Source organism: Octopus sinensis, linkage group LG26 (genome assembly GCF_006345805.1).
Source record: "Octopus sinensis linkage group LG26, ASM634580v1, whole genome shotgun sequence".
Classification (NCBI taxonomy): Eukaryota; Metazoa; Mollusca; class Cephalopoda; order Octopoda; family Octopodidae; genus Octopus; species Octopus sinensis.
In genome coordinates, this window is record NC_043022.1 from 20,476,676 (window position 1) to 20,504,672 (window position 27,997).

The 27,997-nt window shown below is 40.9% G+C and overlaps 1 protein-coding gene across 1 annotated transcript; it reads right to left on the minus strand.

The window, feature by feature from the left end:
• Positions 1 to 179: 179 nt before the first annotated feature.
• Positions 180 to 27,990, minus strand: LOC115224817 (WD repeat-containing protein 75). Its single transcript, XM_029795743.2, has 19 exons — positions 27,835 to 27,990; positions 26,769 to 26,898; positions 25,455 to 25,520; positions 23,888 to 23,981; positions 23,004 to 23,116; positions 21,243 to 21,313; positions 19,572 to 19,670; positions 18,142 to 18,230; positions 17,229 to 17,384; positions 15,972 to 16,171; positions 15,067 to 15,254; positions 13,869 to 14,050; positions 11,406 to 11,592; positions 10,055 to 10,146; positions 8,964 to 9,050; positions 6,799 to 7,028; positions 5,412 to 5,546; positions 2,812 to 2,897; positions 180 to 266 (listed from the first exon to the last, which is right to left on the minus strand). Exons 1-19 carry the CDS (start codon positions 27,900 to 27,902, stop codon positions 263 to 265), a joined length of 2,277 nt encoding a protein of 758 aa, XP_029651603.1. The 5' UTR covers positions 27,903 to 27,990; the 3' UTR covers positions 180 to 262.
• Positions 27,991 to 27,997: the final 7 nt, after the last annotated feature.

Genomic DNA, 27,997 nt, shown 5'->3' on the forward strand with positions numbered 1-27,997 from the left:
GAGTGGTTTGTGTTAGGAAGGGCATCCAGCTATAGAAACATTGCCGGATCAGACTGGAGCCTGGTGCAGCCTCCTGGCTTCCCAGACCCCGGTCGAACCATCCAACCCATGCTAGCATGGAAAACGGATGTTAAACGATGATGATGCAGATGACTAGAAGCAAGACAAAAAAAATAAACTGAAGATTTTCAAAAATATTTATTATGTACAAGGTTGACATTCTTCTCTGATTTAATTTCATCAAGTGTTGTATTTACAAATGTTACCTGCAGTATAAGAAAATGAGAAATTAGGCAATGCAAACACATTAATTTCATCTCGGTGTAGTTAGTTGATACAAATTACATTATTAATTATTAAAAAGGTGACGAGCAGGCAGAATCATAAGCACACTGGACAATTTCATCCATTCTTTTGTCATTTGACTGTGGCCATGCTGGAGCTCCGCCTTTAGTCAAACAAATCAACCCCAGGACTTATTCTTTGTAATCCTAACACTTATTCTATCAGTCTCTTCTGCTGAATCACTAAGTTACGGAGACAAACACGCCAACATCGGTTGTCAAGCAATGGTAGGGGGGACAAACACACACAGATATATAAATATATATATGTAAAAACGACAGGCTTCTTTCAGTTTCTGTCTACCAAATCCACTCACAAGGCTTTTGTTGGCCCGAGGCTATAATAGAAGACACTCGCCCAAGGTGCCACACAGTGGGACTGAACCCAGAACCATGTGGTTGGGAAGCAAGCTACTTGCCACTCCTGCACCATCTTTACATTCTGTGTTAAACATTCCAGCGATGTTGTCTTTGTCTTTCATCCTTTTCGGGTTGATGAAATAAGTACCAGTTGAACATTGGGGGGTTGATGTAATTACTTTACACCCTCCCCTAAAAAATTGTTGTTGATCTGATTATATCCCCCATGATTCAGTGGTTCAGCAAAAGAGACTAATAGAATGAGTTGTAAACTCAAGAAATAAGGAAGCATTGAGCTGGCAGAATCGTTAGTGCACCGGACAAAATGCTTGGTGGAATTTCATGTCTTTGAGTTCAAATTCTACCAAAGTCTACTTTGCCTTTTAACTAGTCCCCTCACCGAAAATCTAATGCCTTGTGCCTATAGAAGAAAGGATTGTTATAGTATGAATGGACCAATTCTGAGGATACACCTGTGAAAATTTAAAGGAAATATAAAATGAGAAAGGGGCTCTCTACCCCACTTTTGACCAGGCTCCCGTGGCTTTTATGGGTTTTTCCTCGAGTAACCTTTCGAAGCGCCTCCCCCTATTGGGAGTTTTAATTGTTACTTACATTTCGTTGTTATCCTGCTTTTGTACACGGACCTTTTTTCAAACGGACAAAACCCTTTGTAACTTTCACCCTGTGTTTTGGCCCTTTATGTTTTAATTGATTTTTGTTAGCCCTTGTGGCCAATAAATGAACGAATTATTATTATTATCAAAGACCAGATATTAGCAGAATTAGAGCATCAGACTTGTCTTGCAGTATTTGTTCAGGCTCTTGATGTTCTTAGTTCAAATCCCATGGAGGTTAAATTTGTTTTTGTTCTTTTGGAGCCTTAAAGTATTGATCCCATCAAGTAAACCATCCTCTCAAAATTGTGGGATTTGAAACTTTTTAAAATTTAGGACAGTGGTTGGCGTTAGGAAGGGCATCAAGCTGTAGAAACACTGCCAGATCAGACTGGAGCCTGGTGCAGTCCTGGCTTCCCAGACCCCGGTCGAACCGTCCAACCCGTGCTAGCGCGGAAAACGGACGTTAAACGATGATGATGATTAGCTATAATTAGCTGGGTCGGGACAGGAATAGCTGTGTGGTTGAGAAACTGGCTTCCCAAACCACTGTGCAGCACCTTGCACAAATGCTTTCTTCTATAGCCTTGGGCCAACCAAACCTATAAGCGGATTTGATAGAGAGATACTGGAAGCCAGTCATATATACAGGGTGGCCCTAAAGTAGTTTACAGTAATTATGTAGGCACTTTAAATTACTTTTAAAACATTTTATTACATTTACAAACTGAAAAGGAAGCTTGACAAAATGAACTAAATTGACATAGAATAATGGTTTCATATTTTTTTATACTCTCTATATCAGTGGTTTTCAACCAGGGTTCCGCAAGAAGTTACAAAACTGCTAAAATCGGCAGTAATTTTTAATTCTCCTGTGCAGATATGTGTGCATAAGACTATTAAATTATTGCACAGGGGTTCCTTGAGCCAGTGGAATGCTTCCTTGGGGTTCCACTCCAGCAAAAAGTTTGAAAAGCACTGCTCTATATATATAAATGGCAAAATGTCTGTTTGTGTGTGTCCTTTATACAAATCCTCAATTTTTTAGTTAGAGGGCTCGCACTTTCTATGGTCATTCAAAACCGACCAAGGATGGTCATGCACATCTGATCCAAAACCCAATCAAAATGCCCAAAACTTGATACATCAATTGAATGCCAGCTAGCTGCATGTGTTTGGTCGGAGATTTGGACAGTACTCGCGTGTATGTGCGCATGCACGCACTAGCACTATGACCCGGCAACACCTAAGAGCTAAACTGTTAATATATGAATGTGAAAGAGATAGTTGAATAACTGTAAATCTACTTTTGGGCCAGCCTGTTTATGTATCCTACAACCTTATTTGTTTATGCCTCCTAGCAAATAGATTGAGAACATATGTACCAGGGTAGATATGATCGACTAAGCAGCTTCGAAGTGGCACCCCCAGCATGGCCACAGTGCAATGAGTGCAACCAGTAAAAGAACAAAACTAAACAATATACTTACGAATCTCTTGGAGCAAGTAAACTCTGAATGAATCTTCCGGTAAATGAAGCAACAGGAGGGCAAACAGCAGCAGGAATATTAATTAGCTGTAAGAATTTGAGGAAAAAAATGGAAAAAAAAAAATAAAAAAATAAATAAATAAAATTCAATGTTTGAGACAAACAGTTATTAAAATTACATTTAAAGGGGAAATAGGCGCAGGAGTGGCTGTGTGGTAAGTAGCTTGTTTACCAACCACATGGTTCCGGGTTCAGTCCCACTGCATGGTACCTTGGGCAAGTGTCTTCTACTATAGCCTCGGGCCGACCAAAGCCTTGTGAGTGAATTTGGTAGACGGAAACTGAAAGAAGCCTGTTGTATATATGTATATATATATGCATGTGTGTGTTTGTGTTTGTCCCCCTAGCATTGCTTGACAACTGATGCTGGTGTGTTTATGTCCCCGTTACTTAACGGTTCGGCAAAAGAGACCGATAGAATAAGTACTGGGCTTACAAAAGAATAAGTCCCGGGGTCGAGTTGCTCAATTAAAGGCGGTGCTCCAGCATGGCCGCAGTCAAATGACTGAAACAAGTAAAAGAGTAAAGAGTAGCAAGCCGAGCAACATGGATAGCCATCGTTTTGTCTGTCTGTATGTTGTAAGTTCAAATTCCGCTAAGGGCCAACTTGTCCTTTCGGGGTTGATAAAATAAGCACCACTTGAGCACTGGGATTGATCTAATTAACTTATCCCATCCCCTAAAATTGCTGCCCTTGTGCCAAAATTTGAAACTAATGTTACATTCAAAAGCAGCAAGCTAGCAGGACCATTCCTGTGCTAAGTAGCATTTTGTTTGTCTTTTACATTCTGAGTTCAAATTCTGCCATGGTTGGCTTCTCCCTTTCATCCTTTCGGGGGTTGATAAAACAGGTACCAGTTGATCACTGGAGTCGATGTGAGCAACTAGCCCCATTCCCCCAAAATTGCTGACCTTGTGCCAAAATTTGAAATCAACAATTATTATTATGGGCACATGTGTGGCTGTGTGGTAAGAAGCTTGATTCCCAACCACATGGTTCTGGGTTCAAGTCCCACTGCATGGCACCTTGGGCAAGTTTCTTCTATTATAGCTTCAGGTCAACCAAAGCCTTGTGAGTGGATTTGGTAGAGGGAAACTGAGAGAATCCCTCTACCAGGGTATTTTCAAGTTAAAGGAAAGATGGAGAGGCATTGGGCAACAAAATGGTTCATATTTGGTTGATTAAAAATGTAATGGCAAGTATTTATTGACGTTTATCTTTCCTTTAAAAACCGGCACAAACTTTCCGGACGACCCAATAGTTTCAAAAAGAATAGGGAGAATGAGAGGAATAAGGGAGAGACAAGAAACTGTAAAATAAATTAGAAAAAAAAAAAAGAAATGATGGTGGGAGACACTCAGATATACTCAACCATCCTGACACAAAACAAGAAGCTACACATACAAACACTACTCTAGTCATGGCATCAAAAATGCTTTATAAATTCTGATATAGACTTGTGTAGCAAAACACTTGGTCCTGTCCATCTTTCCTACTTTAGCCTCTCAGTACCTGGCATAAAGCCACCTTTTTCTCTACTATGCTCCTATTCAGTTTATAATAAACTAGCAGCTGAGCCCGGTTTCACCCGGTCTGTTTGGATGATGTGGCTGTGATCGTTTTCGTTTAGGTATAATCTATAAGTGTTTCTCAACCATATCATTTCGGGTTCCCTTGTTTCAATTGGAGCCTCCCCCTTGTCAGAAAACCGCTTCAGGAGTTGTGAAGAAAGAATTTGTACGTAGCCTGTTTCTGAGAGCTAGTCTATTGAATCTCTGTCTAATCATTAAAACATTGATTTGAAATGGATGTGTGTGTGCTTGCATGTGTGAATGTGAGAGAGAAGAAGAGAGACAGCATAGCGAAAGTTTTGGCTGACTGTCATCCTGTACTCAGGACATCCCTTGTTGCTAGCGAAATGGTATATGCCGGCTGTGTGAGCAACTGATTGTTTCAATGGCGGAACAAACAGGGAAATTCCATTAGTAAAAGTTTCAATCAATTTTCTCGGTAAGTATGGGGGCTAGGAAAAAAATACAAACCACATTCCAATGTATGCACCCGTCTGCACATGTGTGCCATTTTGCATGCGAATCCACCCAGCCGTTTGGCTGTGAACCTCAAGACAAGAAAGAATACAACGATTGCCCACGTCCAATTTATATTATAGACAAAATCGAAATCGATCAATGGAAATTGCAGATGTGTTACCAGTGCCAGTGGCATGTAAGAGATCCTTCCGTTTCGCGACCGTTGCCAGCCTCGCCTGGCCCTCGTGCCAGTGGCACATAAAAAGCACCATCCGTTCGTCAGCTCTGTCTGGCACCTGTGCGGGTGGCACGTAAAAAGCACCCACTACACTCACGGAGTGGTTGGCGTTAAGAAGGGCATCCAGCCGTAGAAACACTGCCAGATGTGACTGGGCCTGATGAAGCCTTCTGGCTTCACAGACCCCAGTAGAACCGTCCAACCCATGCTAGCATGGAAAACGGACGCTAAACGATGATGATGATGATGATGATGATGAAAACACAACATACCTCTCGTAGTAAAGGTGACGAATATGAAGGTTGATTGGCCGAAGTTTCCATTGGTTCTGGTTGTTTTTCAAGTTTTCTGCGTTTGCCAATAATTAAACCGAATTCGTTTTCAGGAAGGTTCTCTGGAATTGTCATCTAGTAAAGAAACAAAAATCATTGTATTATGATTGAACGGTTTAAGAGGTTTGTTTTGCAACCAAGAGGTCCATAGTTTGGTCCTACTTTATGGCACCTCAGCAAAGTAAGTAATTTTTACCACAACTTCCAGAAATCTTTATATATAAAAGTGAAGTTGTGTGTCTGTCTCCTACGATTTAGATTCCTAACTACTCCCACATTTTGCGGTGCAGTTTAACCAGTATCTTATAGTCGTGATTCATATCGAGCCCTTCTGGGTATTAGCGCGCGTCTACAATGAGTCTATGATTTAAAAAAAATTTTTTTACCATAATTTTTTTCCATTTTAATGCATTTTTTCACTATATAAGGGAAGTAACTCTCTAAAAATGTCTACGATAAGTCAACGATTTAAAAAAAAATTTACCATCATTTTCTTCCCATTTTTTTGGCTATAACTCTCTAAAAATGCTTATATAGTTATTTCCCTTACAAACCCAAGCAACGCCGGGTGATACTGCAAGTAAGTTATAAGTTATGTAGAAGCCCATCAGACAGACTGAATGTGTAAATGAGTGACCCAAACTCTGTTACATGGCTTGGACAACCAGAATGTTTACAATGTGCCTATGTGTGGAGGCAGTGTGGTAAGAAGTTTGCTTCCCGATCACATGGTTCTGGGTTAGGTCCCACTGTGTGGAACCTTAGGTAAGTGTTTTCAACTATGGCCCTGGGCCAACCAAAGCCTTGTGAGTGGATTTGGTAGACGGAAACTGAAGGAATCCCATCATGCAGGTGTCTTTGGGTTTGCCTGTCCCGTCACTGCCATCAAAAAAAAGTCCTGGGGTTGATTTTTTTAACTAAGGCCCACGAAGGCAGTGCCCCAGCATAGCTGCAGCCAAGTGACTGAAACAAAATGTATTTCTTTACTACCCACAGAGTGGACAAACAAGGACAGACAGACGGATTAAGTCGATTACATCGACCCCAGTGCGTAACTGGTACTTATTTTATCGATCCCGAAAAGATGAAAGGCAAAGTCGACCTCGGCGGAATTTGAACCCAGAACGTAACGGCAGACGAAATACGGCTACGCATTTCGCACGGCGTGCTAACGTTTCTGCCAGTTCACCGCCAATACTGAATGACTGAAACAAAATAGCCATTTAACTTGCAAGAACTAGGATTGAAATGATCCACTAAACCTTCCAAGACAATGCTCCATCATGGCCACAGCCTGAAACCAATAAAAGACTAAGTATAGACTTACTGAACCAGGTCGCTTCAAGCCATTAAATTTGTCGTCTTTTTCAATGATGGTTAGAAGTTCTTGGTTACTATTCATGAAGTAGAGCTGTGAATTCTTCTGCCACTGCAAAGATGGAGGCAAATCTGTGGTAGGTGACAGGTGAGTGATAAAAGTGGCGTACACGACTGGTTCCTCTGTGATGTCTTTTTCTTGATAAACTGGGTGTGACTCGCTGGGGATGAAAACATACACTGAAAAAGAGAGAGAGAGAGAGTGAAAATGATTGGGAGAATAAGCAAAATATATGGGATTATTCTAATATGGAATGGTGGATTTCGGAGCATAATAAAGCTGTAAATAATCCCATATATCAAGATAGGCGCAGGAGTGGCTGTGTGGTAAGTAGCTTGCTTACCAACCACATGGTTCCGGGTTCAGTCCCACTGCGTGGCACCTTGGACAAGTGTCTTCTACTATAGCTTTGGGCCGACCAAAGCCTTGTGAGTGGATTTGGTAGACGGAAACTGAAAGAAGCCTGTTGTATATATATGTATGTATATGTGTGCGTGTATGTTTGTGTTTGTCCCCCTAGCATTGCTTGACAACCGATGCTGGTGTGTTTATGTCCCCGTCACTTAGCAGTTCGGCAAAAGAGACCGATAGAATAAGTACTGGGCTTACAAAGAATAAGTCCCGGGGTCGAGTTGCTCGATTAAAGGCCCTGCTCCAGCATGGCTGCAGTCAAATGACTGAAACAAGTAAAAGAGTATATAATTAAATTAGATTCAAACAAAAAATTTGGAGGCTGCATGAAATGATAATAATAATCTTTTCTACTATAGGCACAAGGCCTGAAATTTGGAGGAGGGGGACAGTCGATTACATCAACCCCAGTGTTTCACTGGTACTTAATTTATCAACCCCGAAAGAATAAAAGGCAAAGTTGACCTTGGTGGAATTTGAACTCAGAATGTAGTGACTGGCGAAATACTGCTAAGCATTTTGTCCAGCATGCTAAAGATTCTGCCAGCTCACTGCCTTAATAATAATAATCCTTTCTACTATAGGCATTGGCACAAGGCCTGAAATTTGGAGGGGGAGGGGTTAAGTCGATTAAATCAACCCCAGTACTCACCTGGTACTTAATTTATCGACTACAAAAGGATGAACGGTAAAGTCAACCGTGGCAGAATTTGAACTCGGGATGCAGTGATGAGAGAAATTGGGGACCCCCTTTGGTTATCAATGACCACGGGATTGCACCTAGAAAGTTACAAGTCCAGGCAAGATTGTTTATGGAAGACCAGCAGTTGCCTATGCATACCAGCCTCTCCTCTCTATGCCACCAGTGTTATCAAAGAGAAAGGCAAAGGCTGATACAGCTTGGCACCTGAGATGTCCCAACACATTTCCACAGCTAAAGGAACTGGAGCAATGTGAAATAAAGTGCCTTACTCAAGAACATAACACACAACCCAGTCCGGGAAATGAACTCACAATCTCACAATCATAAGCTTGATGTTCTAACCACTGAGCCATGCACTTTCACTGATGAGGAAAACACCACTAAGCATTTCGTCCAGTATGCTAACAATTCTGCCAGCTCACCACCTTAATAATAATAATAATAATAATAATAATTCTTTCTACTGGAAGCACAAAACCTCAAATTTGGGGGACGGGCTTTAAGTCAATTTCACTGACCCCAGTGCATAACTGGTACTTATTTTATCAACCCTGAAAGGATGAAAGGCAAAGTCAACCTCAGCGGAATTTGAATTAAGGAAGCAGTGACGGGGGAAATACCACTAAGTATTTTGTCCGGAGTGCTAATGATTCTGCCAGCACACCATCTTAATAATAATAATAAACCTTACTACTCTGATGGTGGTGGTAATGATGATGATGATGATGATGATGATGACAGTGATGGTGATAATGGTGGGTGGGTGTATCGCTTGGACAACAACAAAAAAAGCAATAATGTTTCCTGAATCTCTGGCACGCCCAAGTCATGTTGCTGTTCCCACCTTCGAAGACCAATAAAAATTACTGGAGTCAACGCAATCAACTAAAAAAAAAACCTTCGAGGTGATACCCCAAGCATAGCCTCACTCCAAACACTGAAATTGGGGGGAAAAAACAACAACCAATGGAAACTACACAAGATAAAGGAAGGTACTTACAGCATTTGTCTTCAGTGAAAGCAGCCATTATTTCAGTGTCGGGGTCCACGGTTAAACAGGACACTGAAACGTTAACTGACCATAATACTAGAATAAAAGAAAATAAGGGTCAACAATTAGGAAGAGTATGAACCATACAAACTTCATGCTGGATATTGAACTGGAAATTTCAGTACAAGGGGATAAAAATGGGTAGATTAGAGCAATGGTGGTATGCTCCTTGAAACTGTGACTACTTACTGTATTTTAATGTAAGGAACCCTTTTTTTGCCAAAAATTAGGTTAAAATAAATAAGCATTACATTTGACAGAATATGAATGCTAATGGGTTAATCCTCCTTATAGTCCTAAAACCAGAGGAAAATACCACGTGAGATGATGATCATCACCATCTCATTTAATGTCCATGTCCAATGCTGGTATGGGTTGGAAGGTTCTGTAAGGATCTGATGGGTTCAAGGATTGTACCATGCTCCACTATCTGCTTTGGTATGGTTTCTATGACTGGATGCCTTTCCTAATGCCAACCACTTCACAGTGTAGACTTGGTATTTTTTCTCATGCCACTATTACTAGTGAGGTAAGGGGAATATGGTAACAAAATGGTTAAAGGGAGCTAAATTAAAACCTTCCATTAAAATTTCATGTTAATTGGTTCCAAACGGCAGATTAATGTCGACAAAGTTATTTCACTAAATTTGTTGTTATTCTCACTGAATCAAAATCAAAATCGATCAACATCAATGGAAATTGTAGCTGTGATACCAGTGCCACGTAAGAGAACCATCCAAACGTGGCTGTTGCCAGCGGCACGTAAAAAGCACCATCTGATCGTGGCACATAAAAAGCACCCACTACACTCATGGAGTGGTTGGCGTTAGGAAGGGCATCCAGCCGTAGAAACATTGCCAGATCAGACTGGGCCCGGTGCAGCCCTCTGGCTTCCCAGACCCCAGTTGAACTGTCCAACCCATGCTAGCATGGAAAGCAGATGCTAAACGATGATGATGATGAAGCAGTATATTTCACCAGAAATATAGTAACGAAAAGAATAAACACAGGAATATGAAAGAAAAAGTTTTTAGACTTACCAGTGCTAGTAAGTATATTCCAGACCGTTAACCTTGATTCTGAAGTCGTTACTAACAAATGGAAACAACTCTTTCGACCAAACTTCAATTGTCTGATGATGACAATGACGACAACAAATAAAGGATAGAGAGAAAGAATGGATGACAAAATAAAGAATAATTTCAATAAAAGAATACAATGTCACATTATTATATAGCATTACATATCATCATCATGGTTCCTTAAATCCTTAAAAATGTTTTAGCCTGAAGGCCGCGGCCATGCTGGGGCACCACTGTTATTTATTTTCTATTAGTTTCCATCTCTAAACTGCAATTACAGCCATGCTGGGGTCCCCGCCTTGCAGAACCCTTGGTTGGTCAACAGGAGGCTATAGAAGACACTTGTCCAGATTGCCATGCAGTGGGACTGAACCCAGAGCCATACAGGCCGATACAGCTTGGCACCAGTGATGCCACAGCTCATTTCTACAGCTTTGTGGACTGGAGCAATGAGAAATAAAGTGTCTTGCTCAAGAACACAACACACTGCTTGGTATCAAACTTATGATCGTGAGCTGAACACCCTAACCATTAAACTATGTGCTTTCACAAACTTCTCTCTCTCTCTCTCCCTTTCTCCACACACACACACAAACATGATAATGTTTTCTATGTTCAGTTATAACAGGGGTTCTCAACCATTTTTTACCTATGGACCCCCATAGCCATCTGATGTTTACAAACTAGCTCTATACATACTTCTTTCAAAATTCCTATTTTCTTTTCCACATATCAATTTGTGTAAAATGAAGGGGAAAGAAATATAGCTGTTTGTTGAAATACATACATCTAAAGCACCTTTTTTTTTTAAGGGCTCTTCAAATATTATTGTGAATCCCCAATTTATTATTTTGTTGCATGAACCCCCAAAATTCTTATATGGGCCCTGGTTGAGAACCACCGAGTTATAATAAAAACCAATAATTTTACATTAACCTGATGGGTTACTCTTTTACTCGTTTCAGTCATTTGACTGCGGCCATGCTGGAGCACCGCCTTTAGTCGAGCAAATCGACCCCAGGACTTACTCCCTGTAAGCCCAGTACTTATTCTGTTGGTCTCTTTTGCCAAACTGTTAAGTTACGGGGACGTAAATACACCAGCATCGGTTGTCAAGTGATGTTAGGGGGACAAACACAGACACACACATATATATATATACATATATATACGACGGGCTTCTTTCAGTTTCCGTCTACCAAATCCACTCATAAGGCTGACTTGTTAAGCCATCGTTGGACTGCCTAATATATATAAACATACAGATGTCTATGATGAACTATATAAAGCTGTTCAATAAATGACTTACCTGCAATTGGATTGATCTAATGGATTTTGTAGGACTCGTTGAAGGGATTTGGTCAACGGATCCCAAATTGTTATCAGGTGATTGAAGGTAACTCCAAGCAAAGAAGCATCTTCTGTAAAAGAGGCATCTTTGGGAATATAATCTCGGTAAAATCCTTCCAGTTCACAACTCCACTTGGTCTCCTTGACTGAAGAAAAAAAATTGTTTAACATTAAGATTTCTGTGTCAAATGTAATGCTTATTTATTCATATCGTTTGGGTTAATCATACGTCTTGTCATAGGTTTGAGATTTTGATGATGTGATTCTTTATTTTTAGAATGATGTTGTGGGATGGGCATGAGAAGAGGGATCTAGTCTGTTTGAACATAAAACAATTAGAATACTTAGGTTGGACATGGTTGGTTTAAATGCTAAAGGTTTGAAGAAGGATACATAATTATGATGCAGTCCTCAGAAACTGTCGAATGAGCGGATGGTCGGTCAAGATTCTCTTCCAAATAAAATACATCATTGAATGTCATTTCTTGTATAAAGAAAGCAACACAGGATAAAGTAACATACAGCTATCTGTTTTGCTGGAAGTCCTTCCTAATGCCAGCGATTCTCAGAGTGGACCGTGCAAAAATGCACCCAGTTCACTCAGCAAAGTAGTTGGTGTTAGGAAGGGCATCCAGCCGTAAAATCCATGCCAAAACAGACAATGGAACTTGGCACAATTCTCTGGCTGGCCAGCTCCGGTCATACCTATTTCTTTACTGCCCACAAGGGGACAAACAAGGACAGACAAATGGATTAAGTCGATTACATCGACCCCAGTGAGTAACTGGTAGGTCGACTTTGCCTTTCATCCTTTCGGGGTCGATAAATTAAGTACCAGTTACGCACTGGGGTGGATGTAATCGACTTAATACCTATGTCTGTCCTTGTTTGTCCCCTCTGTGTTTAGCCCCTTGTGGGTAATAAAGAAATAGGTACTTATTTAATCACCCCCGAAAGGATGAAAGGCAAAGTCGACCTCGGCGGAACTTGAACTCAGAACGTAGTAGCAGACGAAATACCGCTGAGCATTTCGTCCGGTGTGCTAACGTCTCTGTCAGCTCGCCGCTGACCAATACCAGCATGGAAGATGAGTTTGAAAGGATATGATGATGATGATGACGACGACAGCTATTTCATGTATGTTAGTACACATAAAAGCAGAAACAAAAGTTTGATAACAATGAAAGGGTATTTTGTGTGTGTTAATACAAAAAAAAAAAAAACCCCAAGAAAGCAAAGTATTACTTAATGGCCCTTTTGTTTGTACACAGAATTACATGAAACAAATATTCTGTTATTACCCAATTGTAAATCTTGTAGTTGCATCAGACCAGCAAAATGATTTTGGATAGGGCTTCAAGTACTCAGACATGGCATTAGTGTGATGGCTGGACTAGTATTATCAATGTAGTGTTCTGTACTGCACTCAATACTCTGTCGAAAAATACCTTAGGAATGAGAACCCAGGTTCGAAATTTCCCCAAGACTCCTGAAGGCTCTAGGGTATATCAACTGAAACGTATTAACAACAAACAAGATGAGTATAAATATCTGTCAAATGTAAATCCTCATCATCATCGTTTAGCGTCCGCTTTCCATGCTAGCATGGGCTGGACAATTTGACTGAGGGCTGGCGAACCAGATGGCTGCACCAGGCTTCAATCTTGATCTGGCAGAGTTTCTACAGCTGGATGCCCTTCCTAACACCAACCACTCTGAGAGTGTAGTGGGTGCTTTTATGTGCCACCGGCACAGGGCCAGTCAGGCAGTACTGGCAATGACGTCGCTTGAATCTTTTACACATGTCACTGGCACAGGTGCCAGTAAGGTGATGCTGGTAACGATCACGCTCGAATGGTGTCTTTTACGTGCCACCGGCACGGAGGCCAGATAGCCGCTCTGGCAATGATAACGCTCGGATGGTGCTCTTAATACCCTACTAGCACGGGGCTCGAGTGCCAGTAAGGCGAAGCTGGTAATGATCACACTCGAATGGTGCTTTTTAAGTGCCACTGGCACAGAAGCCGGTTAGCCGCTCTGTCAATAATCACACTCGTATGGTGCTCTTTGCACCTCGCTAGTCATAATTCCTCTATTCTACCAAAATTAATGCTTTTTCATCCACTTTGTTTTGAACTAATCATGCATTATCTTGTAATTATGAGAATTTGATAAGGTAGCTGTTAATTTTTAAAACGATATTGTAGGGTTGGTGTGAGAGACCTGATCTGGCCAGTTTGAACATAAAACAGGTAGAATACTTTTGGCCGGATATGGCCGGTTTAAATGCTAAAGGGTTAAATATAGAACTCTACCTCTTCTGCATTCTTCACTCTCAATAGATGATGCTAAACCATGAAGTACCACAAACACTCACCACAACCATAATACACTGCAATCACTATGTAATTGAAATACTTACCACTGAGACTGGGATCACGAGGAGGAAGACCCCACAGTTTAAACATTCCGTCTTCACTACAAGTGACAACTGATTGCCCCGCAGCGCCGCCTGGTTGTCCAACAGTTGGACTGAGCCGAGAGAAGCATAAACTGTTGACATGTTTCAGATGAGGTGATGTAATTATTGTGTTGAGTATGTACCTAGGAAATAAAAACGTGCGTGTATATATAAGTAGGAATTTCCACCTTCCATCCACCGCTCTTCTTTTGTTCACAGGTGTATGTATGTGTGTCTGTTTATCTTGAGATTGTGGTGATTGTAAATGAATGTCGTAATCACACATATTCATTTTGAATATTCTATGTAAACATGTCTGGCCGTGGGGGAAATAAAATCTGGTACTCTGTTGGTTATGGTGATGAGGGTTCCAGCTGATTCGATCAAGGGAATAGCCTCCTTGTGGAATTTCTTACTACAATAGGCACAAATCCTGAAATATATATACATATATACGATAGGGTTCTTTCAGTTTCCGTCTACCAAATCCACTCACAAGGCTTTGGTCCACCTGAGGCTATAGTAGAAAACACTTACCCAAGGTGCCACGCAGTGGGACTGAAGCTACTTACCATACAGCCACTCCTACGTCTATTGATTTTTTTCTGGTTTTTTGTTTCTACCTGGAATAGGCATAAGAGTGGCTGTGTGGTAAGTAGCTTGTTTACCAACCAGATGGTTCCGGGTTCAGTCCCACTGCGTGGCACCTTGGGCAAGTGTCTTCTACTATAGCCTCAGGTCGACCAAAGCCTTGTGAGTGGATTTGGTAGATGGAAACTGAAAGAACCCCATCGTATATATGTCTATATATATATATATATATATGTGTGTGTGTGTATATGTTTGTCCCCTCAAGATCGCTTGATAGCCGATGCTGGTGTGTTTATTTCCCCGTCACTTAGAGGTTCGGCAAAAGAGACCGATAGAATAAGTACTAGGCTTACAAAGAATAAGTCCCAGGGTCGATTTGCTCAACTAAAGGCGGTGCTCTAGCATGGCCACAGTCAAATGACTGAAACAAGTAAAAGAGTAAAGAGTAATGAGACACAAAAGACATGGTCTTAATGAATTTCATAATATATCTGCTCAATAAGGGCCAATTTGGGGGCTAAAAACAAAAACAAGCAAAAGTAAAAGGGAAAATAAAAATGTTATTTACTTTTGTTTCTTTGAGTTGTAATGCCAAAACTTCAAATGTATTTCTGGATCAAACCCAGATATTTCCCAATGCTGCAAAGTGGCCAGCCACTCACCGTCGTCGCTGAAACCTGCCTTGACCACGTCTACGACGCCTGCCTGTTTCTCAAGATTCTCGGGAGAAATGTAGTTAACTCCAACTACATCCAACTGAAACGAAACAACAAAAATAGGGTTGATCAAACTGGAAAGAAACCCACCACACACACACATATTTTTTCTTGAGACCCCCTTCAGTCATGACTGACCATGGGATTGCACCTAGAAAGTTACCCTCCCAAAGTTGGACATATGACAGTTTAACATAATGACACACACACATATGTTTCTGACGAAGAGCTCCACTCGAAACATTAGATCCTCCTTCTTTCTTTCCTTTCCTGAGCATCCAATAACACTATATTTGTTCCATGTCTTTGTGTTTTCTCTTTGTTCATGTTTGGATTAACTATATATATATATATAAAAACTGTACTGGGAGAAGAAGAAACGAAACGAATCGACGCGAGGACGCTCAGTCATACAATAGTGTAATAAATAAAATATATGCATACATACATACATATATGTACGTACCTATATCTATATATGTACGTACTTACATCTACATGTATATATACATGTAGATGTAGGTACGTACATATATGTATGTATGCATATATTTTATTTATTACACTATATATATATATATATTGGTATTGATTTGTTTACATCCCTGTAAATTAGCAGATCGGCAAAAGTGACTGATAGAATTAAAAAAATCCTGGGTTTGATTCATCCGACTGAAATATTCAAGGCGGTGCTCCAGTATGGCCGCAGTCTAATGACTGAAGCAAGTATAAGATAAGAGGAACCTAAGGTACTTACATTAAAGAGAGGTTTATTGGTGTGCATACAATAGAACTGTAAATGGCCAGGCTTTCCATTTGAAACCAAAGCTTTCTTGTTTGGGTCGTAGAGTAAACCAACAGGATATGGATTTGCTAATTGGTAACCCAACTCCCGTACTGTAATACCAGTTATAGCTTGGACTATTGATGAGCTGCTGTTGTCAATCACCAGTATTTCTGTAAAGTGAAAAATACAGACTAGAATGAAATATTTATAAACAATTTTCTTTTTAAACTAGCACTATGACCCGGCAACACTGGGTCATAGTGCTAGTGCATGCATATACAGCTGCGTGCGTGCGCACATACACACGAGTACTGTCCAAATCTCTGACTAATCACATGCAGCTAGCTGGCATTCAATTGGCGTATCAAGTTTCGGGCATTTTGATTGGGTTTTGGATAGAAAATTCACAAAAAAGTCATTTGACTGCGGCCATGCTGGAGCACTGCCTTTAATCGAGCAACTCGACCCCGGGACTTATTCTTTTATAAGCCCAGTACTTATTCTATCGGTCTCTTTTGCCGAACCGCTAAGTAACGGGGACATAAACACACCAGCATTGGTTGTCAAGCAATGCTAGGGGGACAAACACAGACACACACACGCATATATATATATATATATATATATATATATATATATATATATACATACATATGACGGGCTTCTTTCAGTTTCCGTCTACCAAATCCACTCACAAGGCTTTGGTCGGCCCGAGGCTATAGTAGAAGACACTTGCCCAAGGTGCCACGCAGTGGGACTGAACCCGGAACCATGTGGTTGGTAAACAAGCTACTTACCACACAGCCACTCCTGCGCCTATAATAGAAATATGTTACAAAGAGAAAATAGAAACTACACGTGGTAATGTGAGGGGAAAGTAAGAAAAATCAACGAAAATGAACATTGTAAATAAAAAATGGTAAGGCCTTTTTGTGAAAAGTAACGAAAGATATATACAATTAGATGAACTGAGGTAGGTATAAAAGTAATAAAAGTCATTATTGTGAGATTATTAAAGAGATTCAAGCATACCGACGGTTTCGTAAGTTACTATTCATTGCTTTGAATGAACACCGGTTACTATATATAAATATATACGTAGACTTTGAGAGAAAGTATATTGTTAACTGAATTAAACCTCCATCTATTCCCGTGTTGTCATTCCTAAAAGGTCGCTTCAAAAATTTTACTGAGAATTATCTTCTTTTTCAATGTTAGGAGACTTACCGTTATCAGAGAGGCAAAGAACGGTCAGCCGATTGTCAGGAGATACGGAGATAGCCTTAATCGGAGCACCAAGCCTGGGTAGAAAGTCTCTAGTTTGCTGTAAAAGGTGCCAGGTGACCAGAGTGCATTCATGACCACCACTAAAAAGGCGGGTCCCTGAAAAAGAAAAGATTACAAAGTTACAAAAACAGAGCAAATGCACACATACACATCATCATATAAAGTTCATTTTCCATGCTGGAAAAAGTACTTATTCTATTGGTCTCTTTTGCCGAACTGCTAAGTTGCAGGGACGTAAACACATCAGCATCGGTTGTCAAGCGATGTTGGGGGAGAACAAACACACACATATATACGACGGGCTTCTTTCAGTTTCCGTCTACCAAATCCACTCACAAGGCTTTGGTCGGCCCGAGGCTATAGTAGAAGATACTTGCCCAGGGTACCACGCAGTGTGACTGAACCTGGAACCATGTAGTTTGTAAGCAAGCTACTTACCATACAGCCACTCCTGCGCCTATGATAAAGAAGCCTGAATGCTAAACAGTTAAATGATGGTGTGGATAACTTTTACTGAATTTACTACACTCACGGAGTGGTTGGCGTTAGGAAGGGCATCCAGCTGTAGAAACATCGCCAGATCAGACTGGGCTTGGCGAAGCCTTCTGGCTTCCCAGACCCCAGTTGAACCGTCCAACCCATGCTAGCATGGAAAACAAACGTTAAATGATGATGATGATGATGAATGATTAAAAACATTGGTGAAAAAGAAAATAAATCCACCGCTTTCAAACAAAAATACCCTGTGGTACTTATTCCGCTTGTGTTGCATCAATGATTGTCAGAGACAATATAGAAATTAAAGTCATTAAGAAAAACAAAAGTAAAAAAGGAATAAAAATGAAATACTGACCTTCAGCTGAGAACCTCAAGTCCATCACTGGCAAAGCATGCCAATGGTTCGTGGTTTTTATCACTTTGGAAGATCCAAGGAATCGTCTCCTGCAAATACAAATTACAACCCTAGGTCAATTGTTGACGATCATGTAGATTTGTGATTTGAGATATTCCTTCAATAATTACCCTGGATTTGGTAGATGGAAACTGAAAGAATCCCATCATATATGTATGTGTTTGTATGTTTCCATTGCATGGGGTTTTGGGCAAGTGCCTTCTACTTATAATACAGGGGAGACAAAAGCCTTGTGAGCGGATATAGTAGACAGAAACTGAGAGAAGCTTGCTTCCCAACCACATGGTTCTGGGTTCAGTCTCACTGCGTAGCACCTCGGGCAAGTCTCTTTTACTATAGCCATGGGTCGTCCAAGGCCTTGTAAGTGAATTTGGTAGATGGAAACTGAAAGAAACCCGTCATATATGAATATACATATATATATATATATATATATATATATATGTTCGTGTCTGAATTTGTCCCCCTCACCATTGCTTGACAACTGTAACTTAGCAGTCAGTTCAGCAAAAGAGACCGAATAGAATAAGTACTGGGCTTACAAAGAATAAGCCCTGGGGTCAATCCGTTCGACTAAAGGCAGTGCTCCAGCATGGCCGCAGTCAAATGACAGAAACAAGAGATATATGTATATGTGTGTGTTTTGATGTTTTCATTGCATGGCAACTTGGGCAAGTGTCTTCAACTTATAATACAAAGTAGACAAAAGCTTGCAAGTAGATATGGTAGACAGAAACTGAAAGAAGTCTATTGTATATGTATATGTGTGTGCATACGTTTGTATGTACCCTTGTTTTGGAATCACGTGATGATTGTTAAACAAGCCATGTTTTCTTTTTGCTTCCTGTCTTTCATAAAAATCATGTCTGGCCACAGGGAAATGGTACCTTGCTTGGAAACAGGTGAGGGTTGGCAACAGCAAGAGCATCTGGTCATAGCCATGGAAAACCTGTCTCAATAAATTCCATCTAACCCATGCAAACAAGGAAAAGGGGACACTGAACAATAACAACAGAGAAGGGCTGTGCCAATGCTTGTCCATGAGGGGGCCCTTCTCCCCCACTGACATTTCATCCTCTAGTGATGCTGTCCGTGCTGGTGCCATATAAAAAGCACCCAGTACATTCTGTAAAGTGGCTGGTGCTAGAAAGGGCATCCAACTGTAGAAAGCATGCCAAAAGAGGGCATGGAACCTGATGTGGCTACGGAGATTGCCAGTCCTCCATCAAACTGTCCAACCCATGCCAAAATGGAATATGGATATTAAATGTTGTGTGTGTGTGTGTGTGTATTCTTGCATCATCATGCTCATTATAACAAAGAATTTGTAGTGTCTATCGAATAAATTTTGTAATTTAATTAAGACAAACCATATGATAATTCTACCATCACTGCTTCCAGTTGCAAGACATTGCTCATTTGGATGACAAGACACACATGTGAACCGCCCTTCATTTTGGCAATCAAATCTGAAAGACAATCAATAAAGAATAAATAATAATCATTTCTCACAATGGCATTAGATAAGAAATTTTGCAGACATGAGAGAGAGAGAGAGAGTAATATTATTACAGCAGGAGTGGCTGTGTGGTAAGTAGCTTGCTAACCAACCACATGGTTCCGGATTCAGTCCCACTGCGTGGCATCTTGGGCAAGTGTCTTCTGCTATAGCCCCGGGCCGACCAATGCCTTGTGAGTGGATTTGGTAGACAGAAACTGAAAGAAGCCTGCCGTATATATGTATATGTGTGTGTGTGTGTCTGTGTTTGTCCCCCTAGCATTGCTTGACAACCGATGCTGGTGTGTTTACGTCCCCGTCACTTAGCGGTTCGGCAAAAGAGACCGATAGAATAAGCACTGGGCTTACAAAGAATAAGTCCCGGGGTCGATTTGCTCAACTAAAGGCGGTGCTCCAGCATGGCCACAGTCAGAATGACTGAAACAAGTAAAAGAGAGAGAGAGAGTTGCTGTTAAGGTGGTGAGCTGGCAGAATTGTTACAGCAATGGGAAAAATGCTAAGCAACATTTTGTTTGTTTCTAAAGTTCTGAGATCAAATTCCACTGAAGTTGACTTTACATTTCATTCTTGCAGGGTTGGTAAAATAAGTACGACTCCAATACTGGAGTCGATGTAATCGACTTGGCCCCCTCATGAAACTGCTGTGTATGTCTGTGTTTGATCCCCCACACCATCGCTTGACAACCGATGTTGGTGTGTTTACGTCCCCATAACTTAGTAGTTCAGCAAAAGTGGCTGATAGGATGATAAGTACTAGACCTACAAAGAATAAGTCCTGGGGTCAATTTGTTTGACTAAAGGTGGTGCTCCAGCATGACCACAGTCAAATGACTGAAACATATATATATATATATGTAAAAGGTACCCGTGCCAGTGACACATAGAAGCCACCTGTGCCTGTGACAAGTAAAAGGCACCCGTGCTGGTGACCTCAGTAAAGTGGTTGGCATTAGGGAAGGCATTCAACCATAGGAAACCAAACCAAAACAGATGACTGGAGCTTGGTGCAGCTCTTCAGCTTGCCAGTTGTGGTCAAATCATTCAACCCATACCAGCATGGATGATGGACATTAAACGAGCATCATCGTTGCCAGAGCAGCCAACTGGCTCCGTGCCGGTGGATCGTAAAAGGACACCATTCGAGCATGATTGTTACCAGCATCGCCTTACTGGCACCTGTGCCGGCGGCATGTGTAAAAAGATTTGAGCGAGGTCATTGCCAGTACCGCCTGACTGGCCCCCGTGCCGATGGCACATAAAAAGCACCTACTACACTCACAGAGTGGTTGGCATTAGTAAGGGCTTCCAGCTGTAGAAACTCTACCAGATCAAGATTGGAGCCTGGTGCGGCCGCCTGGTTCGCCAGCCCTTAGGCAAAATCGTCCAACCCATGCTAGCATGGAAAGTGGACGTTAAAAGATGATGATGATAAACGATGAATAATACTGGTGATTCATTTGCCACAAGGGCAACAACGTAGAAAACCTTACAGGGACGAATTACAAAAATGCATTCAACTTACGTCATCGATTGGTTTGATTGGAGATCTTTGATGAACAGTTTTAGTTTAGTAACTGCCGCAACAAATCTTCCCTGGAAATAAAGAAAAAGAGAAATTCACTTAGTGGCCACTGAGATGAGTTTTCTTTTATTAATCCATCCATGGATGGATGAGAGCAATTACATGAAGAAGTGCTGATCACTTAAACTGGAGGGAAGTCGTGGAAGAGGGAGACCCAGGAAGACATGGGACGAAGTTTTGAAGGCCAAGCTCAAAATGATGAACGTTACGAAGGAGATGAGAGAGGATTGAAATACATGGTGCATTGGTCTACTCAAGAAGACTCACCCACCACAACAGAATTGAGGTCCTAAAACTAAGGTACCACGTCAAAAGTGTTGGTGCAGGTGCTAAAGTCCACACCAGGTTTTATTGTCTGTTTTGGCCTGGTTTCTTTAGCTCAAAGCCAACCACTTCACAGAATGAACTGGATGCTTTTTACATGGCACCAGCACCTACACTTTTAATGTGGTACCTTGGTTTCAGGACCCCAATTCTGCCATGTAAAGAGCATTGGTGCTGGTGCCATGTAAAAAGCATCCTGTACATTCTGTGAAGTGGTTGTGTTTGAGCCAAAGAAAGCAAGCCAAAACAGATTATGGAACCTGATGTGGACTTTGGCACCTACACCAATGTTTAGCGGTATTTCGTCTACCGTTACGTTCTGAGTTCAAATTCCGCTGAGGTTGACTTTGCCTTTCATCCTTTTGGGGCCGATAAATTAAGTACCAGTTACGCACTGGGGTCGATGCAATTGACTTAATTCCTTTGACTGTCCTTGTTTGTACCCTCTATGTTTAGCCCCTTGTGGGCAATAAAGAAATAGGTTAAGCCCCCCACACACACTTAAATCATCTTTTTAAAATAAGCATTTCATTTCACTAGTTTTCACCAATTGAAATTGCTAATTTAAGTGGGGTGATCTAACCATAAGTGTATATGTGTCATCACTACTACCCTATATGGTGTTTGTCATGTGAAGCTGCAGAAATAAATGTTCACAAACACACATCCTCCATCTGTAGAAACCATGCCAAATCAGACTGACGCTTGGGGCAACTCTCCAGCTTACCAATCCTAGTCAAACTGTTTAACCAATGCCAGCATGGAAAGCAGATGCTAAATGCTGACCACACACACACACACACAGAGGCATTCTCACCTCTAAGACAAAAAAAGATAAAGATGCATTGTATATATTGTATAAAGGTGCAGGAGTGGCTGTGTGGTAAGTAGCTTGTCTACCAACCACATGGTTCCAAGTTCAGTCCCCACTGCGTGGCACCTTGGGCAAGTGTCTTCTACTATAGCCTCGGGCCGACCAAAGCCTTGTGAATGGATTTGGTAGACGGAAACTGAAAGAAGCCCGTCGTATATATGTATATATATATGCGTGTGTGTGTGTCTGTGTTTGTCCCCTAGCATTGCTTGACAACCGATGCTGGTGTGTTTATGTCCCCGTTACTTAGCGGTTCGGCAAAAGAGGCCGATAGAATAAGTACTGGGCTTATAAAAGAATAAGTCCCGGGGTTGAGTTGCTCGATTAAAGGCGGTGCTCCAGCATGGCCGCAGTCAAATGACTGAAACAAGAAAAAGAGTAAAAGAGAGAGAGTATTTAGTCCTAGAAAAAAAAACAACAAAGTGCCAGGACGAGCCTTCCACCGTAGAATACTGCCACATACACAGACACACAAGGACATACACAAACACTTCTCTACTTACATGGTATCCGACAGCAGCACAACGTTCATCACCAGAACATTTGGACAGCAGGACTGTTGGGTCTGGTGGAGCATCTTCGTCAGGGCTAAGTTTGTAGGAACACAAATTAAAAGCTACAATGACAGAAAAAAACAAAGAAAAGACACTTAGAATGTTTTGCCTTATTTAATCCCTTGGTATTCAACCTGGTCATATCTGGCCAAAATATTCTACAAGTTTTATGTTCAAAACCTCTCGAAAGAGCTGTTCTTCACTCCTGCTCCAGAGCGTCGGCTGCGGGGTCATTCCGAAAAGCTCTATCTGCGACGATTTCATCTCAATCGAAGGAGAGGGGCTTTCTCCGTCCGGGTTGCGGTACCGTTGAATAAGCTGCCGACGACCGCTCGGTTCAAAGTCTCCCTTGACCCCAAGTGGCCTGAACTCTTTACATGAACACCACCCTGTACATAACTCCATGTCCCCCTACATGGCCTTGCTTTTTGGTTTTTGAGCCAAAATTACCTAACTAATTAACATCTAGCCTCTCACACCAACCCTACAATGTCATTTGAAAAATTAACAACAACCTCATCAAAATCTCTGAGCTACAACATAATGCATGATTAATTCAAAACCATGTGAATTATTAAGCATTGCTTTTGACAGAATAATGTGAATGCTAAGGGGTTAATAGATGCAGGTGTGGCTGTCTGGTAAGAAATTAACATCCCAACAACATGGTTCTGAGTTCAGTCCCACTGCATGGTACCTAAGGCAAATGTCTCCTTAATCACACAGCCAAGCTTGCATCAATCTGAAATGTGCTTTAGTTAGAAGCATAGTGAAGAAAAGGTTTATTAAAGCAGTTATATTCCTAAGAAATAAAATGAAAACCTGCTGCTTACATTTTGACTGGTCTTCCATCAATAGTATTACGTCTGTTGTATTGGAAGAGGGGAAAGGCAACATGGCTTGAACTGGAACATTGAGATGGTATTTCTGAAATAATAAAATACATAGGGAAATATTTAAAAATAAAACCAAATATATATCTGTGGTTTAATAAAGTATGTGATTGAGTATTATCTGGTAATTGATATTTGATTTAGATGTATTTCTCCATTTTCTTATCTTGTATATATATATATATATATATATATATATATATATATATATATATGTATATCTATATAGTCCAACCCATGCTAGCATGGAGAACGGACGTTAAACGATGATGATGATGATGATGATGATATATATATATATATTTTCATTCACACAAAAAAAAAAGCATACACTCGAAACATAAAAGACTTTCGTTTTCCCAAGCATCAAACTAATACACCTGCTTGCGTTTCACACACCTGTCTTCATCTTTTGTTTTTCTATAAATATCGGAGTGGCTGTGTGGTAAGTAGCTTGTTTACCAACCACATGGTTCCGGGTTCAGTCCCACTGCGTGGCACATTGGGCAAGTGTCTTCTACTATAGCCTTGGGCCGACCAAAGCCTTGTGAGTGAATTTGGTAGACGGAAACTGAAAGAAGCCCGTCGTATATATGTATATATATATATGTGTGTGTGTGTGTCTGTGTTTGTCCCCCTAGCATTGCTTGACAACCAATGCTGGCGTGTTTATGTCCCTGTTACTTAGCGGTTCGGCAAAAGAGACCGATAGAATAAGTACTGGGCTTACAAAAGAATTAGTCTCGGGGTCAAGTTGCTCGATTAAAGGCGGTGCTCCAGCATGGCCGCAGTCAAATGACTGAAACAAGTAAAAGAGTAAAAGAGAAAAAATACACACACACACACGTGGAAGCGCAATGGCCCAGTGGTTAGGGCAGAGGACTCACGGTTTCGATCCCCAGACTGGGTGTTGTGAGTATTTATTGAGCGGAAACACCTAAAAGCTGCATGAGGTTCCAGTGGGGGGTGATCCATGCTGTACTCTTTTCCACAATTTTCTCTCACTCTTTCTTCTGTTGGCCTGCTCACTTAGCCAGCGGGGTGGCGTCATTTGAAGGCTAAAGCAATGCGAAGCACATTGTGACCAGCGATGTGTAGCAACATCTGACAGCCTGGTGGGTCACGGTGATATACATATATATATATAGATACATACATATATATATGTATATAATCTTTCACTTGTTTCAGTCATCAGACTGTGGTCATGCTGGAGCACCGCCTTTAGTCGAGCAAATTGACCCCAGGAGTTATTCTTTGTAAGCCTAGTACTTATTCTATCGTCACTTTTTGGCGAACCGCTAAGTTACCTTGAGGAATTTTAGCTGAATGTATTTCAGTACTTATTTTCTTTTTTAAGCCTGATACTTATTTTAGCAGTCTCTTTTGCCAAACTGCTAAGTTACAGAGATGTAAACACACACGAACACCAGTTGTCAAGCAGTGGGATTGGGGACAAACACAGATAAAAAAAGGAATGAAAGATTGAAAATTTTATCAAGCTCACCTTAAGTAGAACGCCATCATTATAATCCCACTGGATAATAGTCTCATCAAGAGAACAGGACAGAATCTGTGAAATAAAGAAATCCTCAATATTTAAAATCTTCAAGAATGATAAATCACACTACAATGGACTGACCGAAGCTCTAGGAGTAAAATTTGTTAAGAATGACGAATGATTGACACCTTTGACATTATACATTATTTACAATTGACGGATATTTGTCCTCATCTTATTTGTTGTTAACACAATGTTTCGGCTGATATACCCTCCAGCCTTCATCAGGTGTATTGGGGAAATTTCAAACCTGAGTTCTCATTCCTACGGTATTTTTCGATGTTGCTGTTGTTATCATTATATGGCGTAGTGGTTAAGAGCACGGGCTACTAACCCCAAGATTCCAAGTTCGATTCCAGGCAGTGACCTGAATAATAATAACATTGAAAAATACCTTAGGAACAAGAACCTAAGTTTGAAACTTCCCCAATACACCTGATGAAGGCTGGAGGGTATATTAGCCGAATCGTTGTGTTAACAACAAGCAAGATGAGGACAAATATCCGTCAATTGTAAATAATTCCTCATCTCTTAAATATAGAACTTTGACATTATGTCGTGCATGAGAAGAAGACCCATCAAGTCAAGTAAAATGGCAGTTATTGCAGATACTGGTGTCACACAAATGGTACCCATCCTGGGGCAAGTAAAAGCACTCACTACACTCTCGAAGTGGTTGGTGTTGGGAAGGGCATCCAGCCATAGAAACCATGGCGGCAAGCTGGGCGAAATGCTTAGCAGTATTTCGTCTGAGTTCAAATTCCGCCGAGGTCAACTTTGCCTTTCATCCTTTCAGGGTCAATAAATTAAGTACCTGTTAAGCACTGGGGTCGATGTAATCGACTTAATCCCTTTGTCTGTCCCCTCTGTGTGTAGCCCCTTGAGGGCAATAAAGAAATAAGAAACCATGTCAAATCAGACTGGTGTCTGGTGCAGCCTTCCAGTTAGCCAACCCTGGTCAAACCATTTAACAGAACTTAAATGATAATGATGATGAAGGGAACTGAAGGAAAGCCCAGCAGATGAGAGAAAGATGAAACTCAGAGTAATAAGGGACATGATGTCTAGGACAAGTACTTGAGTTGCCTGTACTTTTACCCAGCTTTGATACCAGGTTAAACAGTGAGGTTGATATAATTGACTAAGACCTTTGAAAGTGGAGTCCCGTTGTGATTGCAATACAAAAACAGAAACCAACAAAAGAATAAAAGTAAAATAAATTTTTAAAAATAAACAGCGAAAAATAAAGACAGCACTCACCTGTAATTTATTCATAGGGTGAACCACAACACCTGTGATTGTTTTCGTGTGACCCCGTAATTTATGTACACATTCACCTGTTTTCAAACTGTAGACCACTACAACTGTATTCGAGGCACAGATGAGCCATCTGAGAATAAAAGAGAGAAAAACTAAATAGTGGGTCATCCCATAAATAATGCAGTTGTTTTTTTTTATACTGGCGATAGGAAGGGCATCCAGCTGTAGAAACACTGCCAGATCTGACTGGCCTGGTGCAGCCTTCTGGCTTCCCAGACCCCAGTTGAACCGTCCAACCCATGCTGGCATGGAAAGCGGACGTTAAACGATGATGAGGATGATGAAGATAAACAAAGTTCTTAAATAAAGTAAATAAAACACAAAGTAAATCAAATAAAAACACAAAGTAAGGACTGACTCACGATTAGCTAGCGCGAGTGCGAGCACCGGGACCAGTTTTCTTAAATAGTAACCCCAGATCCTTGTTAGTACTCGTATAAGTTGAGTAAGACGGACAAGCTTGTATTGGCTTTGAGTTGAGTATATATGTATACAAAGTTAATCCAAACATGAAAGCACAAAAAAAACACAACACGAGGACGTGGAACAAATATAGTATTATTGGACGCTCAGGAAGGAAGGGAAGAAGGAGGGTTTAACGTTTCCAGCGGAGCTCTTCGTCGGAAACATAGGAGAAGGAAGGATCCAGAGAATAGAAGACAGGAAAAAAATCGCCAACGGTACACACGCGGGCATATTTTGGGAGAGATTGGATAACGTATTCTGGTAACATTTGGAATGTCTTTAACTATAGGCATGCTATATCAGAAATAGATCGACAGAAACTAAGCTAAAAAACAAAAAAAAAAACAACAACAACGCCAGAATTAATCTCAATCTCACACTATAGGAACAAATCATTTTACGAATTTCCAATAAAACTGAACCAGATCATTAGGGAATTATTGCCGGGACTATAGACATATATAAATATACGCAGACACTTCGATATCTTTCAAGCAAGCAACGAATATTCATTTCTCAAGCGATTAAAATGATGACTTACCTGGAATCGTATGAACAGATGGGTCGGTAGCCGACAAGATAGCCCGAACCTACGCTTACAATGGACATATTTAACAACACGTGCTAAATACGAACGTCGCCATTAACAGCCAGACTAAGCGGAAGTTGTCTCTTATCCACCGGTGTAAATCTTTTAATTTCCC